This window comes from Barbus barbus (assembly GCF_936440315.1).
Source record: "Barbus barbus genome assembly, chromosome: 10".
Lineage (NCBI taxonomy): Eukaryota > Metazoa > Chordata > Actinopteri > Cypriniformes > Cyprinidae > Barbus > Barbus barbus.
The window spans coordinates 19,966,848-19,986,250 of NC_136738.1; the positions used below are offsets into that span (position 1 = coordinate 19,966,848).

A 19,403-nucleotide genomic window follows, 5' to 3' on the forward strand; every position below is an offset into this window, starting at 1 on the left:
TAACAGTCTTTCACAAACACTAAATGGTGTGGTCAGATTAGCAAGTTTCCACTGTCAAAAAGATCCATTGCCTATATTGTCAGTAGACAAAATCAATCAGACAAAATTCTGAATCTGTGGATTCTTATTGAAATTACTACATTTTGCCCATGAAAATGAGCTGAACAACGATAGATGTGAGCGTACCTTTAATTAGTTGGAACATTGTAATTGGATTCAGGGATTTTAACAAATCCAGTATTAAGCTCCTCTTAACTGCGTTGTACTAGACGCAAACAAAATCATAGTTTGTTGAGATGCCTGCTACGTCTTCTGTTCTATGACAAAATTCATTTGATAAAAGAGGAAATAGGTTTAAAAAATGGTTGGCCTGTACAGTCCTAAAGCAGCTCTATGTAGTCCTGTGTATTTTTGGGACTTTAGAGCCCCCTACAGTTAAATGAGTTAAATTCACAGTCATAAATATATATACATATAAGTCTTAAATATATCACTGTCGTAATTACAGTGAATAGATATTTACGGCATTGTTGCTACCATAAAGCAACCCGTCCTCCCAGGAGAGAGGTTTGAGGGGAGCGTGGGAAAGAAACAGAAGTCATCCGCTCTGTTAGATGTCTGTGTGTCATCAGAATGATTATGAAACCTATATTTCATAGTAAAAAAGCTTACATACAGTTGTTTTAAAGAGGACTTTATTTGAGGGCAGAATATTTATTTTGCAGTGGACTCTATGGGCCACTAAACAAGCAGAACACCACTGCCGCAACATGCAAAAACCAATTAGAGCCCCTTAGCAACCACATAACAATGTGCTATAAACAAATAAGAACATCCTAGCAAATGCATAGTAACTACTCAACAAAAGCCTCTCACATTTTCACAACTTGTATCTGAGGTCTTACAGATATTGTTTTGTGGAAAAGTTCTTTTTAGGCACCATATCTTGACATTTGTTTATTCATCCTGAGCTGGCAGCACGCTTTGATCAGATTTGTTAATTAATGTTGACTGTTGAGCCTGGAAAGTGTAGACTGGATGGAGTGAGTTCAAACAGACACAGCGATCTATGAGGAAGCAAATCAGTTGAGAGGTACCATACTGCTGATTCACAGTTTATGTGTGGTATTGATTCATTTGGGGATGAACAGGGAGGAAAAATGTCAGTGTTTTGTTAGACATCATCACAGTCACAGCACAATCCGGTTTCTATTTTAATAGTTTAATTACAAATTATCAACATAGAAATATGAGTAAAAATAACGAATTTCATATTTTCAGTATATTTATTTCAGTATTATAATATTATTATATAAGTATTATTATATATATTTCAGTATTTTGGTATGTTCTGATTTCCTTAAACATCCAACAGTATGTGCAGAACGTGATGATGATAATGTTCTCCAACGCAATTTGCTTAAAGTGGAAGAAAATCTGACATGATGTACAGAAGTTCAAAAGAGCAATGTCACAAATTTCAATATTTGATATGTGACCTATTCACTTTCATTTAAACATTACTTTTGTTTAAATATTTCTAAATGGTTTATTTTACAGGTTTGAGATATTCAGACTTGAAATGTGAAGTAAAAACATTTGAGCTCTTTTGATACCACAGCTGGTGTTTTCCAGCATGTGTCCCTTGCGGGCCATCCAGCTGGGGGCGTCCTACGTTGGGCGCACGTGTTGGAGCCAAAATTAAACCAGGGCGGCCTGGGGAGGAATGGAGACGTTAAATTCTTTCGCATTTGGGCGTGAGTTTTGTTTCCAGATAAATGGCCATCGCTTTCCATGAGGGTACGACTCTGATCCCTGCTTCAGGAGCACTGGAATGTTGACTGTTTTGTTTAGTTTTTTCTGTTTGAGTGATGCAAAGCACGCTGAGGTTACCCCACCTATTTGAGTGTGCTTGTGAACTTTGGCACCTCCCTGCGTTTGTGAGCGTTATGTGTGTGGATGTTTTCTCTGTTCTGCACGGCGCACAAATCTGCTTAACATTTCAGTTCAAAAATCCAAATTATGTACACGAGAGATAAATCAGCGGCTAGAATGAGAAGAATGGGGCTGTTTTGTGAAGGCACGTGCAGGTATGAAAAACCCTCTTTTTGTTTTGAAGAGGCAGCTTTTTTCTTTCTTTTCCATCAGTTAGAGTTGGCCAGACTCCAATAACTTGTCCCATTGATCTAAAGCGAAAACGACCCTGAGTGCACACACAGCCGGCCGAGCGAGAGGGCAGGCGGATGTAAAAACATTTTTTCACCCTCGTGGGTTTTTTTGTTTGGGCTCAATCCCCAGTCCTTTCAGGGGACATAAAGAAAGCGCTGCCCTCAGCAGGGTCATCTGGGATAGAGCTGCAGCAGAGGCGAGAGGCAGACTATAGGTGGCGATTAGGCCCTCTAATGTTTGATGAATCCTTTTAGAATCACATGATATGAACTAATGTCACCATTTAATTATAAAACAACAGAGAGCAAGCTGAGGGAGGAGGAGTTTGTGCTGGAGGGGGGATCGCAGTGACCAGCTGTACTAAAGTGAGAATCGCCAGTATGGATGACCACCACAATTCTCACAGTTTTATTTCTACATGAGCTTTAAAAAGCATGTTAAAACGGCCCTGCTCATGTAAGATGTCAGTCGGAATTACACTCTTGGACACCTGTTGTCCCATCCAGCTCAACTTCAAGGGCTTATTTGTAGTGATATTAAATTTAGGATGACCTATCTAGTAGAAAGCAGTGGGACTACTTGTGTGAGAGTATACAGCCCATTTTAAACAGAACAACAGACCACATGCACATTGTGACTGAAACACCGATTCACTGTCACTGCCATTTTTCCCTTAGATACTTCCTCTTGTTTAGTATGTTAGCGTGAGTCCAGACATTCTCTGTACTGAACTATAGAATGGTGCTGGAGTGTGTTCACAGAGAGATCTGTGTGCCGTGCCTTTGTCTTCTGGGTCATTCTACAATCGCGGTGGCAGATGCTCTTACTTTCAGCTGGCAAAAGGTCAAACTGCAATGCACACAATTCCTATACAATGCCAGGCCCCACTTTATATTTGGTGTGTTTAAATATTATCTACTTAATAATAAAATAATGAATTGTTAGGCACAGTGCACCTATTGTGTTCATGTTGAATTTATAAACACTTTTGCTGCTATTGAGGTGGGATATGAGTAAAGTTAGGGGCAGGTTTGGTGATCTGGTTAGGTTTAAGGAGTAGAAGTAGGGTAAACAGTGTAATTATATAATTACAGGATGCTATTTTCAAAAATAAGTACAATGTAAAAATATGTACACAATAAGTGCATTGTATCAACTAATACATTTAAATGTAAGTCCATAAAGGTCACTTAATAGAAAGGGTCCTAATACAATACATGATTTTAAACAAATCTGAACTGTAACTTATAATATATTCAGTCTTACGAGTTTTATATTTTTGCCACCTCTTCTTATGTTACTGCTCTATAATACAACAGTAGTACAAAGTTAGAAAAATATTTATTTACCTACAGTAAATATAAATATAGTGATTTGATGTACATTTAAATAAAAAATTTGATTTTAAAATTAATTAATTTTAATTGTTTTGTTTTAAGTTTTTTTAATCAGTTGTTTTCACTATATGAAAAACACTTTAGAAGTACCTCTGCTATGCCTTCGATTTATATTTTTAATAAAAAAATATAATTAATTTATATTTTTTATAACCACGCTCTTCTTTAAAACCTCAAAAATCACCGGAAAGAGATAGGTAATCCAGAATTGATTTTGTTCCAACCCTGTTTGACTTTCTTTCATCTGTGAAATATTTAAGAAATTATTTTGATAAATGCTGATATCCAAACTCTCTTGGTGACCACTGACTTCCATTGTATGGACAAAAATAAAAATATAAGCACTGAGACATTTCTCAAAATATCTCTTTTTATGTTCCAGTTGGGAAAGTGTGGCAAACTGGTTTGGAACGACATGAGGGTGAGTAAGTTATGACAGAATTTTCACTTTTGGGTGAACTATCTCTTTAAGCTGTCATTTAATTGTCAGTGGTGTTAGTGCTTCCTATTACAATTAATTAAGAGCAACAAAATAGCAAATGACAAAACAGAATGGCAGCAAAGGAAAATTATACTGAAAATGAAACATTTTTAAGTTGCACAATTATTTAGTGTAGTTTTGATTGCAATGACATAATGGAAGTTACTGGCATCACAGTTACGATATGATCCAATTACTGTGTTGTAATGTTGAACATCAGTAGTCATTAACTGCACATGCACACCTTGGTCCAGACTGGGCCCCAAACATATTGAGTGGCTTTCCTAATATAAACACAGCACAGTGGTATTCAGGCAGAGAGGCTGCATGAATTTCCAAGGTGATTAAAGGCTATAAATAACTGCCTGTGTGTTTTTAGTTCTGGGATGGTGAAGCCAAGTACTCGCATAGACACATAGACCCTGCCCTTCGGAGATAGCATTGCAACCTTCAACCCGCAGACAACCAATCGAATGACTCCCCTCAAACACTGGACTTAACACCTACTGCGTATCACCTCCTCTTCAATGACTGGCTCCATGCTCTTTTTCCCCACAAACCCATACTACAACTATCCATTTTATTTGATGCCGTTGTTTTGCTCTTCTCATAGCAATCATTGATTATTGTCCTTATTCTTATCCTAATATATATTGATACTCCAAATTAGCTGTGTGTATTGAAACCATAACATGAGGCTTGCCAGTTTCGTGCATTGTCCCTCTAATCCTTAGCCCCTAAAATAACCCAACACACTTGTCCTCTCATAGATATCTAGACACCAAGCACATGAAACAGCTTCAACTGCTGTTGTGTGTGCATGTTTATGTGGTTTATGAGGACACAAATTTGTATAATGACATGGGTATGACAGAGGTATTACAATATGAAGGTGGTTTATGAGGACACTGCCTATGTCCCCGTAATTGAAAAGGCTTAAAAAAACATACTAAATGGTGGGTTTTTTTGAAAATCTAAAAATGCACAAAGTCTCCTGTGAGGGCTAAGTTTAGGTGTAGGGTTGGTGTAGGGCAATAGCACACACAGTTTGTTCAGTATAAAAACCATTACGCCTATGGAGAGTCCCCATAAACCACAAAAACCAACGTGTGTGTGTGTGTGTGACAGAGTCTGTTCCCACAACACACAGCATGTGCTGACTAAATGCAATAAGTGTCAGTTAACAGACCAGTACGTTGAGAATTAAAGTTCTCTAAACTTGAACTCCACTGTCAGAGCTGGTAGTGTTGAGATCCACCTCCTCTCAACATGCTTTCACTGTAGCCTCCCATGAAACAAATCCATTTAACCTTTCTCCCGGTGCTGATTTATGGCTGAGAAAAAGAAAACTTTTTTTTTTTGTATATATTTAATTTGATGTTTATAATTTAATATCATTTACTGTCAAATTTGTCTAGCTATAGATTTTTTTAAAAAAAAGGAAAAAAAAGAAGCTGGATCAAGTTGATTTTCCTTATAAAGACCCTTGTATTACAGCGGAATTTTTTTGTATTGTTTCTTTTCCACCCTCTCTGATGGACAGGTCTTTCAGTTGGTCAGCTATACATAGCTAACAATTTTGCATCCTTTATACAACTTCGAGAGAAATCTGACTTACCCAGCTCCCTTTTATTTAGATACTTTCAGATACGGAACTTTTTTCCTAAGCGGTTTTCTAACTTTCTAACTTTTTTTTTTTGCCAAATAAAAATATACTTGATGATATTTTGGACCTATATACATCTTTGAAAGGGGTTATTTCTAAAATTTATACTATAATTAACACAAAACAATCCCCCTCAAAGCGCCCACTTCTCTGGGAGAAGGAATTGAATTTGATGCTTGGGGAGAATACCTGGGATCTAATTCTTGCCCGAATACACTCATCATCCATAAATGCTAGATTAAGGTAGTGCACAGAGTCCACTGGTCTAGAACTAAATTAAACAAAATATTCCCTGATTTTGACCCAACATGCCTTCATTGCGCAACTGAACCAGCTGCTTTATTCCATTCTTTCTGGTCCTGCACGAAACTGTCTGATTTCTGGAGGAAAGTCTTTAGATGCTTTTCTGTTATTTTTTCTTTACCATTAGACCCCAACACCTTAACAGCATTGTTTGGCATTCTGACAGAATCTGTCAATTTAAACACATTACAGACTGACAGTGTAGCCTTTGCAACTCTACTGGCCAGGTGACTTATTCTTATGAATTGGAAGTCAGCAGCTCCTCCTCCTTATGGCCTATGGGTTTTTAACTTTTTACATGCTCTCAGGATGGAAAAGTTTTGGTTTGCAATAAAACAAAAGTTGGAGCTTTTTCTAGAATAGACAACTGTATCTTAATTTTATTTATTTGTTTATTTTTAATGAATTTCCCCTTTTTTATAACATAAGTTTTTCTTTCTTTCTTTCTTTGTTTTTTCTTTATATACTGTATTTGAATATATAACTATGCATGACTGCTGTTTTCTTTTTTTTTCTTTAAAATATTTTTCTAATCTGAATTAATATGCGTTATATGTAGATATGTGTGTATCTGTATTATTTGTGTTATATTACAATATTTGCCTTAAACTTTCTGTCTGACCTAAAATGAACCAAATAAAAAAAAAATTATTCCTAATAGATTCCTTATTCCTAATAGATTTCCTGCAGTCTTAGGATTTTGCAGACAAGGTGCCTCTGATCCAGTATTCAAATCCTGTTGCCAGTATAAACCCTCTTTTTTGAGAGATCCTGTATTATTTTTACTATTAAATGTGGAATGACCACATACTGTACAGATTTGTTTTGTCAGGCTGTTCAGCAGCAGATAAATGGAAATGCTTACGGATAATTCTTTCTGTAGCTACTAACAGATCGCTAAATATAAAATATAAAAGGGGCAACATTTGTACTTCTACTTTCAGATTATAAATAGCTCGCTACCAAAACAAAGCAGCATTTGTCTTACACAAACAGAATCAGGATTTCAATTATTGCCCGTTTCATACATTGATCATCCTCTAGCCTGCATGGATTTGCCATTCCCTCACAGAGGGAGGACTGTGCGAATTGTGTGGGTGATGTTTCATTTCAGTGTCCCTCATGATTCAGTCTCATTCTCACTTCCCCTCTAGGAATCTGGAGTGGAGGACTGATAAGCATAAAGGTCAGAGGTCAACGAGTGCAAGTTCTTGTTTGAGATGTGCTCTGGCTTCCTGCGAATTTGTTTCTCATTATGGTGTTGTTCTTGATGGTTTTGGCCTGGATCACATAAAACTGCATAATGCCTTGACAAGGCTTAGCATCATTAAATTTTAATATAAAGTCAGGGTTGGTTAAAAATGACAAAATTACTTTAAACCTTTAGAAAGATCTTAGTTCTATGAAAGTTTTTTTTTTAATAGCCCTCTTACAGAGCCTTTTTAGTGAACAGGCCAGCACTTGAAAGCATTTAACATCAATAACATTTAATGTGAGTTTTGACGCCTGCCGTGTACGGCTGAAAAAGGCAGAGAACGCTACATTTATGGTACAAAAAGTTTATTTAGTAACAGCTTTGTAAACATTTGAGGTAAATGAACATTTACATCAACTTGTTCTTATAAAATTTAATACACAAGGCACTTCTCTTAAGACAGCATTGAAACAGGCTGCTGTTCTGAGCATATGTAGGTGGTTCATTTCCCTGATTGGTCAGAATAATCAGCTCTGCTAGAGAAAATCAGTTCAAGAAGTTCAAGAAATGAGTGTTATCTGAGAATAATGGGCTGCAACTAAGTACACTACAAACGGATCGAGATAGGAAAGATCTGGCTGGCTGGCCAATTCAAATTCAGAATGGATAAAATGCTATAATGCACAAAGTTCAAATTTTCTGCGGTCCTTTTAGGCCACCACAACAGTCCTAAAATAAAACATGGGAAACGTGTATATTTCTTATACTCTACAAGTGCTGTTTTATAAATTACATTTGATGTTATTTAAGTGGAATAATACTGCCATCAACACAACAACTTTTACCATTAAGACATTTTCCTTTAAGGATCAAAAATATTTCCTCCTTTCTATCAATGTAAGAATTATTGAACAGTGTCTTTTGCCTAAATGTGCAAATCTTCAACTATTTACTAAAATGTAAACTTTAAGAACCAAAAAATGACAAAATAACACACTTTCTTTTTTTGGATACATTAAAACGGCAGAAAATAAATAACATATATCTGTAAATACTGTGATCTGATAAAAGCAAAAGTAATACTGTCCTAAGCACAAACTCTGCGTGATGAAGCAGTGTACCATTTCTATTTCAGGGCTGTCTGTCTCTTTAAACGGATTGCAGAAATATAGACCTGATAATAAAAGCAATGTACATTGTGTTTGAATGGGTTTCAACAACAGTTTTGTAAAGGTTTCCAAAGAAAAAAAATAATAGAATCACGTTGTGCTGTCAAGTTGATGTGAGTTATGTTTACAGAAGGCATGTTCTATACAACAGCAGTAGTAGTCAATGAAAATGAGGGCCTCACAGTAACCTGAAACTGGACCAAAAAAAGAGAAAAAAATGGGGGATAAACACCATATCAGCATAAGACACTTGCAGCATCTTTTTACGTCCATTTTGAAGTAACTACTTTTTGGCAACCACGAACTGACTACAGAAAAGCAATGTTTTTGATAACTGTTTTTGTACTCATTCTCAACCAATTGCTTACTTTTTTAGAAAATGTTCAAACTTTTTGAAATAAAAACCAATACGGATTTCAAATGTCACATGTAATGAGAGTTAGTACTCCCCTCATCTGATTAACTACTTCAAAAGTGATCATGTATTCCTGATGGAAAGACTGGACATGGTCATATATCAAAACTCAGAGGAGCAGGATGTGAACTTCAGATCATGGGATTGAAAAAAAGAAAATAGAAACTTGGTCCAGAGAATACACAAGCTATATGAATTAAAACTCTGCACCATTCGGTAGTACAACAGTTATCTAAATATTTCACTTGCCTCAGTTATATGCTCATTTTTCAGTGCATGGATGACCTTTTTTCTGTGATGCATTAAAGTTTGCCACTTTTATCAGGCAATGTGCTTTTAACTTTTTTTCTTCCTCAACCTATTGATTTCTCTTTACAGTGAGGAAATGTAGAGACAGATGCTGGAACAACAAAGAGAAAATTTTTAAATTGGGTGTTAATAAATTTGACAACTTCTTTCTTCGATTACCTCAACTACTCTCTTTTTGCCATTTGTCTCATATCCTATTCAAGTCTTTAAAAATACTTAAAAAAATAACAATATATGAGATTGTCATTGTCTACTCAGTACTCAGAGTGTATTTACGTTGTACTTTGTGTATTTTTGCTTATTTGTAACCTGGATTATTGTACTGTAAACATTTTATATTTGGTGACTTGATATATACTTAAAAATTGAACAGACTGAATGGAAATTTTTAAATTAAGGCCTTGTTATAAGACTAATTTAAGTGACATTTGTTTAATGAATCCTTTAGATTTAGGTTGTAATTTAACCTGCATCAGATCTGCTGCTCCATTCAGCTACTGCATAATAATAATAATAATTCATTACATTTATATAGCGCTTTTCTAGGCACTCAAAGCGCTTTACATTGTGAGGGGGTATCTCCTCATCCACCACCGCCACCACCACCATCCTCAGCCGCATAACACTAACCAGCATTCATAAGCCATAAGAGATGAGTAAACTCATTGTAATTTTACATTGCAAAATAGAATTATTAATGAATGGAATTAAAATTTTCGTTCCAGCAATCCGCCTCTTTCTTCCTCGTGTTTTTTGGTGTATTTTTTTGTGTTTTTGTCCACAAAAACCTGCGCTTAGCAATGGAGAGCCACTACACCGCCAAATCATTGGGCCTCGCTCTCGCGCTGCTGGCTTTACTAGCCCTGCTCAGTCGTCGAGCATCAGTGAAAATGATGGGCGGCTCGTGCATCTCCACCGTGGTGGTGACGTGCCCCTCCTCCGGCCTGGCGCTCGAACCACTGCCAGGAGAGGTGGGGGCGCCGGCATGCTGAGCAGCATCTTTGGCTTGCCGCCCGTTATCGGAGGAGCGAGACGAGGAGGAGGAAGGGGAGGGGGAGGCAGCATTCATCTCCCGAGTCTGCTGCTCGGTGGCCAGGTTGGCCCAGTTCTGCTCGGCAGCCAGCCTGTGGTTGTTGTTACTGATGTAGAACGGCGAGGACTCCTCCAGCTCCTCGCGCAGAGGGTCCATCTTGAACTCGGCCGTCGAGGGCGCCGACACAGGCTGGAGGAACGCTCCGCCACCCACTGCCACCTCCGTGTAGTCTGGCGGGTAGCTGAGGGTGGCAGGCACAGTTCTAGAAGACTCGGCCTCCGCTTCGTCTGCATCGGGCAGCAACTTGCGGTCTGGGGCAAACTCGTTGGTCATGCCCTGTTTCACCTTCTTCCATCCGAGGTGATAGATTTCTAACAAATTCAGCAAAAGGGACACGCAAGCCACCACAAGCATAAATATGATGAAGATGGTCTTTTCCGTGGGCCGGGAAATGAAGCAGTCCACTGTGTTGGGGCAGGGCCACCGCGCACACTTATACAGGGGCCGCAATTGGAAACCATAGAGGAAATACTGACCTAAAATGAACCCCACTTCAAACAGGGTCTTGAAAATTATGTTGAACACGTAGGTGCGCAACAATGCACCTCTGATGCGGATTTTGCCATGCTCATCTCTGATTGGCGGCTTCTCCTTTTTGCCGCCGCCGCCCCCACCCCGTCCACCAGACTCCCCTCCACCTCCGTTTCTATACAGGAGTTCTTTCTCATCCTGGAGCCGACTGGCCTTTCGCAGCTCCTCCTCGCGCTCTTTCCGCTTCTCTTCCATTCGAACAATGTGCAGGACATGGCCCAGGTAGATGAGCGTCGGCGTGGACACGAAGATGATTTGGAGCACCCAGAAGCGGATGTGGGAGATGGGGAAGGCCTCGTCGTAGCAGACATTCTCGCAACCGGGTTGCTGCGTGTTGCAGGTGAAGTCTGACTGCTCGTCGCCCCAGACCTCCTCGGCCGCCGCTCCCAACACCAGAATCCTAAAAATGAAGAGTACTGTCAGCCAGACTTTGCCGATCACGGTCGAGTGTTCCTGTGCATTCTCCAAGAGCCGTCCAAGAAAGCTCCAGTCACCCATGCTTCACGATTTCTAGCCTAGAGAGAAAGTACAGTCTGAGGGCAAGAGTAAGAAAGAGAGAGAGAGTGTGGAGTCAGGTGAGAGAAAGGGTTAAAGGGGAACAGAGAGGATTCATCAGAACTAGTTAACAAAACAACATTACACTGTACACGAGATGGTTTGGATCTTCTCAGGCCTGCACTGCCCACTCAAACAGGCACAGCTAAAGGTCAATTAATGTAAAAAACACGCTCAGCCCTCGTGAACTCACACAGCATTACACGGTTCTGCATAAGATTCGAACGGTCAGTCCTGATGAAGCACTCCCCGGCACAACTTTACCAAATGACGTTTAGGAAAACCAAGCAAATCAACCTTGTCATTGATCACTGTAAATATCACATTAAAAAACGAAATGTTTAACATAAACTTATGGATTTCGTGACCCCTGGCTATTTAACTCTAACTGGCTGCTATGAACCTGGCATGCACAGTGTAAGCAAACTCTCTCTGGCTCGCTTTCGCTCCAGCCACTGACACACACACATACACTCGTACACACACTTTTTCACCATACTCATACACACGGTCTCTTTCTCTCTCACCTGTTCGCTTCACTGCCCAGCAGGCATGTGCTGAGATCGACATTATAATGTTCAAAAACAGTTGAAAGCGTTGACTGGACAGTGATGCGTGGAGGGCCCTGATAGAGCCAATTTCAGGACATCAAGGTGAAAAATGCAGTGAAATATGGAGACAGGGCACTGCCAAAACCAGGCCACTTTATAGTTGTGAATCTACACTCAGATCATGTCTACGTTAATAGAATTAATTGCCAGCTAAAAATGTACAATTCATGAATTCACCCTGTAGGTGCTGTAAGTGCTTTGAAAAATTGACGAATCCAGAAATGAGTGTCATGTTATTATAACCTAACGATTTTGATCAACACAGATTTCATCTTTATCATAATGGGCTCAAATAAACAAGAAGATTTAACTAGGTGTAACAGAACAAGGTTGAGATAATCATCAGTCATTAGTAAACAAAGAACGCTAAAAGAGCAAAATATACAATAGGAAAGAAAACAATATATTTACTTACTAAAATGATGTTGTATTGAGGGCGGCAAATCCATCGACTAAGGTTCTAAATCAAGTCTATGACCCTGAAAGAGAAAGTGCAAGTTACATAATAATAATATTATTAATAATAATAATAGAAAACAGTTGGTTATTCATTTATTTTACATTTTACAACTCGGTTTATTTTACATTTATATACATCTTTATACATAACTTTATATAACTAAAATAATTATTTATTTAGGTTTAAGAAAAAAAATCCTTATACTAGTTTAGACAATAACAATTTTAGCCCTTTTATTTATTTTTTAATTCCAGTAAATTATGGTCTAGCATGGCTCATTTCTATCAAATTATCCCATTTAAAAAAATCTTTCAGTTCCCAAGGCAGCTATAATTTTCATTACAGTTATTAAAGTTGTTAGTTTATAATGATCAAATCAATAATACTTAGCGTCTTTGATCTATAAGCTAAGCATTTAATCACAAACTGCTTCTGTTTATATAATTAGCTGATGATTGTAATTGTCCACTGTTCTCACTGTACATCCAGGTCAAATTGTCAGAGAGGCAGATTTTCTATTCTTTGCAGTGATTATGCGCTCATACCTGTCATCTCAAACAACAGCTCTTTTCTTGAAATGTGTCTGAATGATGTTAGCTGTTAGTAGGCAGAAACCATCCAAACTGAAGTCTAAGTTGATGGCCTTCCAGTTAGCAAAAAGTCATATTAGGCTAATGTGGGATGTAAAAGGATAAAAGATTCGTAGACCTAACTTAAAGCATACCTTGACTGAAGTAGACAAACTTATCTAAAGAAAGCAATATCCAGCGGCCACTGGTGCCACAGTTTGAGTGCGTTGAAAGCATACAGACCTCCCAAAGGTAGCAGGAGCCCTCCCCGCTCCCCCCGTTCCCAAATCCTGGCAGCACTGCCAGCTTACCAAACTCTTTTGAAAGTGGCCGGCCAACTTATTCATTCACAAAAGTTCTTCACACATAGACCAGAGGTCAAACTCTCGTAGAAAACCTAGTTTTTCATGGCAAACCGAGTGTGGAGACGGGGTCTCACCAAGCGCAGCTGTCTCCCATTCCCAGCCATCGCTACTGTCACTTTGAGTGGTCATGCAAGAGTGCTGCGTTCAGAAAGTCATCGGCCAGTCAGCGCGCACGCCACGCCCCTGTCAACTGGGTAAACTCATCGCCCCAACTTACTCATAATTTTACATGAAGACAGATGATTTATTTGACTTTATACCACATAATATTCTAATAATAATAATAATTATTATTATTAGAGTTTAATAATAATTGTTATATTAATGATGATAATAATAATATTGTTGGTAATGATTGTGATGATTATAATTATTTGAAATTATTATTATATGCTTGTACAGGCTGTGTTCCAACAGAATTGGGACGTTTCACTGATTGTATCACTCAAGCGTTCTATTCAAGCAGTCAGTCATTGATGCGTTGTTTGGCACTTTGATTCTGCTTTGGAAACATTTTCGTGCGCGGAGTAAAAAATATATTCAAAATAACTGGCCATATTGTGTTTAAAGTATAAGTTTCTTATTGTTATATACCTGTTCTACAATCGCGTAATAAAATAGCCTGCCGCCAAATTACAGTTGTGCAGATGCTCAGTTACAATTTAATATTTTCCACTGCAGATAGGCTACTTTAGAACTGTAATTATTAGTTTATAGTAATTTAAGCAGTTACTAAAAGCTGCTTTGTGGTAGTAAACTGGCAAAAAGACAAAAATGAGTCTAGTCAAAAACTCTGGAATCTTTGTACTGCATGGGAAAGTATCCAGTCATGCAGCAGGCCTTTCCTAAAATAGAATAGAAATGCACCGCCCTCCATTGGTTTTACCCACGGGAATTACAATAATGACAAACAGCAAACATATAATATGTTTTTTTTATTTAGATATTCGTATACAAGATAAGTTGTTAGCCCAAATTTAAAAAGAAATGTACTTTTACAAACAGATGGTTATCAAAAATGATCACAGCTCACTTTAGGAAACAGCAGAGGATTCTATCAATACCATGTGGAAACTTAACAATAGGTACAATGTGGTAACAATAATTTCCGCGGTTTAATCACAGCCTTAAAAACAAAACTGGTCACCGCTGACTTGTAGAGCTTCTCAGAGAGGAGAAAAACAAAGCAAAAGATAACGGGCAGTTGACGAAGCGCGAGACCACGAGTTCTCACCTGTCAACAGGTGGACTGACTGACTCGGTGTCACAGCCGCTAGTAGCTAATCCTTCTCACGCCACTACAGCCTTATTTGTTAACCTAAATAGGCACTGCGGTATACTCATATAAAATCCCCGGTAGGGGGTCAATGCAAGGTAACCTTGTGAAACGACTTAAAACTAAACAAAGATGTGCCGTTGTTGAAGACCTTTAAATTATGTGGCAAAATAAGCACATATAAAAACATACAAAAACACAAATCCTGCTCAGCTCTGTAACTTATATAGCTAGGCTTGTCACAACTGTTGATGGGTAAAAGAGCAAACTGCGTTTAAAAATAAGTAAACAAAGCAAAACTCAATCAAGTGAAATAAAAAAGAAGCATTTATATACAATACAACATCGTGTAAATGATCCCTCAAGTACACTCAGTTTTGTGCAAAGACGGCCTTTGAACTTCATTTATGTCGTTGTGACCACTAGGAGTCACTTTTGGGCTTTTCTAATGCCACTAGTAGAGAGTACTGTGAGGCTTTGAGTAATTTGGAAAATAAAATTAAACAACCTAGAACATTTGTACAGCCAATTCAGTGCCGTATGTACACCCTAATTGTCTTTTGGCTTGGGGGAGGAATGTCAGCTCTGAAATGAAGCATGCTTGAAACCTACTGTTGGGTTAGGCTTTGTTGTTTTGTCAGGTCAGGGTATCAAAAACAAGGTACAAAACATACTAATTCTAACACTCTAATGGCATTAGAGAAGTTAAAACACTGTCATCTACAAGCCTAGTACCAAGTTGGTAGAATTAGTCACTGGATGTAGGGATAATCTTAAACAGTCTTATCGCTCGAGGAGTCTGAAGTGGATGACAGCAACCTTGCGTTCTTTTCGTTCTGTGAGTGTGCCTTTTCTGTAGACATTTTATCTTGGTGAACAAATGCGCGCCTTCCTTTGGCTCTGGCTGAGCATCTCAGCAATGCTTTGGCAATCAGGTAGGCCAGTTCAGCCACATTGAGCACAATACAGATGGCAGAAGATCCCACCATGAAGATGGTGAAGACCGTCTTCTCCGTTGGTCGTGAGATAAAGCAGTCAACTTTATTGGGACAGGGCCACTGCTCACACTTCACAAGACGGGCCATCTGAAACCCATCGTAGACATAATACAAAGCATACATGAATCCGGCCTCAAAAAGGAGCCGGAAGAACAGGCTGGAGGTGTAGGTCCACCACAGCGGCCCGGTGATGGGTAGACGCCTATTCTTCAGACTCTCCAGGTCGTCCCCTTTGGCACCGCCACCTCGGTTGGCCAAAAGTCCTTTCTTTACATTGCGTTTGCGATATGTCACATGCATAGCTACCAACAAAGCCGGTGTAGACACAAAGATGAGCTGCAGGCACCAGAAACGGATGTGTGAGACTGGAAAGAAGTGGTCGTAGCAGACGTTTTTGCAGCCGGGCTGTTGTGTGTTACAGATGAAGTCGGACTGCTCATCCCCCCAGACCGTTTCAGCGGCTATTACAAGGATGCTAATGCGGAAGATGAAGAGGACAGACAGCCAGATCTTTCCCAGGCTGGTGGAGTGTTTATTTACCCCTCCCAGCTGGGCATAAAGTGCTCCCCAACTCATCCTGTCTGCTGTTGCTCTCAGCTCCTAATCATCAAAAAGAAAGAGATGAATTTGAGCAACTACATATATAATGAATATTATTTTATTGACAATTTTTGATATGTAAAGTTCACACACTTTATATTTAAATGTAAATTTGAACAAAAAAATTATCAAAATGACAACTGAGTTCAAATTTTAATTAAAATTTCAGATGACAAATATATATATATATATATATATATATATATATATATATATATATGTGTGTGTGTGTGTGTGAGACCCTAGACCACAAAACTAGTCATAAGTAGCACAGGTGTATTTGTATCAATAGCCAAAACTGTATGGGTCAAAATTATCGATTTTTCTTTTATGTCAAAAATCATTAGGATATTAAGTAAAGATCATGTTCTATGAAGATATTTTGTAAATTTCCTACCATAAATATATCAAAACTTAATTTTTGATTAGTAATATGCATTGCTAAGGATTTCATTTGGACAACTTTAAAGGAGTGCTGTCAATCGATTAAAAAAATTAATCACGTTAATCACAGTCCTGGACTGTGATTAATCACGATTAATCGCACATTTAGAATACTAGGATTTACCTGTAAATGTGTTGAAATAAAGGAATGCATGACAAAAGTTTAAGGAAACAGAAGCTTTCACATCTCCGCCAGGTGTGAGACATAATCTTTATTATTCTTTTGTTTTAATTCAGCCATTATCAGCGTTTATACTGACAATAAAACGTTTACCAAGCTTCAATCCCAGTACACATTTACCCAACTATTATCAAAAGTATTTCTAAATAAATACAACAAAACATTTTCTTGCGAGCTTACATGAAGTATTATGACAAAATGCATTATGAAGAAGAATTGGACTGTTCTGCAGGTGCATTAGAGCTAACATTAGTGTCATGCTACATAAGACAATTTATGAGATTAATAGTGCACTTTTACTCAGAACTCACTTTAAACCACCATCACGTGTTTGTAATAACTTCCTTTTGCGATCACGTGTATATCGGCTACACTTTGTGCGGCCGCGGTACATTATAAAAGTAGCTCAAAAAACACAACCCACGGCTCTGTAATTTTTCCCGCGACTGTATTTTCAAAATAGCCCAATTGTGCAGGGAAACCGTGACCCTGACAACACTGGTTCGCTGTACTCTTATCATATATGAGTGTTATACATCTCTCTCTCTCTCTCTCTCTCTCTCTCTTTCTTGCTCTCTTTCTCTCTCTCCGCGTTTGCTTCACTTTCGTCTAACCCGGCGCCTCATAATCACACAATCCCTGTGTCCCAATGTGCATACTATCCACCCTATAGTATTGAGAATGACTAAAATCACATAGAATTTAGGATGGATAGTGTGCACACTGGGATGCAGGCAATGATTACCTTCCGCGCTGCGATGACGGCAAGAAGTTGGGGTCAAACCTTATCAAACGATTAATTTGCGTTAAAAAATATTAACGCGTTAAAATTTTTAGATTAATCACATGCGTTAACGCGTTAACTTTGACAGCCCTACTTTAAAGGCAATTTTATCAATATTTAGATTTTATTGAACCCTCAGATTCCAGATTTAGAATAGTTGTATCTCGGCCAAATATTGTCCTATCATAACAAACCATACATCAACGGGAAGCTTATTTATTCAGCTTTCAGATGATATATAAATTCAAATTTAAAAAAATTGACCCTTATTAGGGTCACACAGACACACACACAATGTTTTTGAAAGACGTCTCTTGTGCTCACCAAGGTTCATCAAAAAATACAGTAAAATCGATACAGCGTATTACAATGATTTCTAAAGGATCATATGACACTGAAAACTGCAGAAAATTCTGCTTTGACAGGAATAAATTACATTAAAATATATTACAACAGAAAACAAATTTTAAATTGTAATATTATTTCACAATATTGGTTTTTTTACAGATTGTACAATATTGCACTAATTTACTGTATTTTTGGTCAAATAGATGCAGTCTTGGTAAGCATAAGAGACTTCTTTAAAAAAAAACATATATATTATTCCAAACTTTACCAGTAGGATAAGCTTAAATTTTCATTCCTCAATCCTAATAACACAAACTATAATACTATGTCCTCAAAAAGACTCAGCATATTCAACTGAAAATACCTCCATTATCATAGCCTATATAAATTACTAATAAATTCATTAATAACATGAATAAATTCCTATTAATTAAGATATCCTCCATTCCCACGCATTTTGGTAACTTTGGTTATATTTGGTAGAAATTAACATGGAAAAATTATCACATAATATTATCACATTAAAAATAGTTAAATGTCTGGTGGTTTTTCAGAAGGAAGTTTACCTGTTTGCCTACAAAATAATTCAGATCAAATCCATGATATATATCCGTCCAGGTGAGTTGAAATCAGTACTTTCAACTTGCGGAGTTTCTCTGTGGTGTTGAGAGTGAGATGAAGTGATTTGACTGAGGACAGTGAGTAAGTTCAGTGCTCTCTCGAGGAGAGGTGCACCTGCCATCGGGCGGAGTCACAGCGTTCATTGGGTGATTCTTGAGCTCGCAGGCGACAAAACTGGAATGCGTCGCCGCCTCAGCAGAGATCTCGTACAGTCGCGTCGCTAGCGTGTAGATGTGGTATTATGTTCAAACGTACAACATATCTTAACATTCACACAGTATTGTTTTAAATATTTCAGGTCATGAGTAAATAACCTACAGTCGAATAGAAAGTACTTTTTAGTCTATCCGTCCAGGTGCCATGACACGTAGGCCATATAAAGTAAGAAACGTATCTATTACTTACATTAGATTAATACTGCAACTTAAATGTAAGTAGAGTACTTCAGTAAAGTTTAGGCCCACTAATAATCTGTCTCTGCATTATTTCACAAAATATCAAGCCAAACAGTAGGCTAATAACTTGCACATTTCGAGCAAAACATTTCACAAAGATAAGATTGTTTTCAAAAGATAAAACAAATATATAAAACTATACACACACACACACACACATATATATATATATATATATATATATATAAATGTGTGTGTGTGTGTGTATATTTATATATATACACTTCACCCTATAGTTTTATATATATATATATATAAATCTATAGGGTGAAGTCAGCTAAAATGGGCCAAATAAGGTTGTAGCATCATGTCTCTTTAAATTTTTACAGATAATCACAATGACTGATCTTGCATTGTTGCTTCAACACTTGTTGACATGTAACAATTTTTTTGGTCCGAGTTTTTTAA

General features: G+C 37.8%; 2 protein-coding genes across 4 annotated transcripts; both read right to left on the reverse strand.

Moving 5' to 3' along the window:
* Positions 1-7,562: 7,562 nt before the first annotated feature.
* Positions 7,563-13,425, reverse strand: gja3 (gap junction protein, alpha 3). 3 transcript variants are annotated; one of them, XM_079427205.1, is made up of 3 exons: positions 13,363-13,425; positions 12,310-12,373; positions 7,563-11,261 (listed from the first exon to the last, which is right to left on the reverse strand). In XM_079427205.1, exon 3 carries the CDS (start codon positions 11,224-11,226, stop codon positions 9,916-9,918), a length of 1,311 nt encoding a protein of 436 aa, XP_079283331.1. In that variant the 5' UTR covers positions 11,227-11,261; positions 12,310-12,373; positions 13,363-13,425; the 3' UTR covers positions 7,563-9,915. The 3 variants fall into 3 exon arrangements, with proteins under 3 accessions (XP_079283331.1, XP_079283330.1, XP_079283332.1); XM_079427204.1 differs by having other exon boundaries at positions 13,079-13,425; XM_079427206.1 differs by lacking the exon at positions 12,310-12,373 and having other exon boundaries at positions 7,563-11,243; positions 13,079-13,415.
* A 1,912-nt stretch (positions 13,426-15,337) lies between these two features.
* gjb8 (gap junction protein beta 8) lies at positions 15,338-16,138 on the reverse strand (the record flags this gene model as incomplete). Its single annotated transcript, XM_079427565.1, has 1 exon — positions 15,338-16,138. One exon carries the CDS (start codon positions 16,136-16,138, stop codon positions 15,338-15,340), a length of 801 nt encoding a protein of 266 aa, XP_079283691.1.
* Between the last annotated feature and the right edge of the window lie 3,265 nt (positions 16,139-19,403).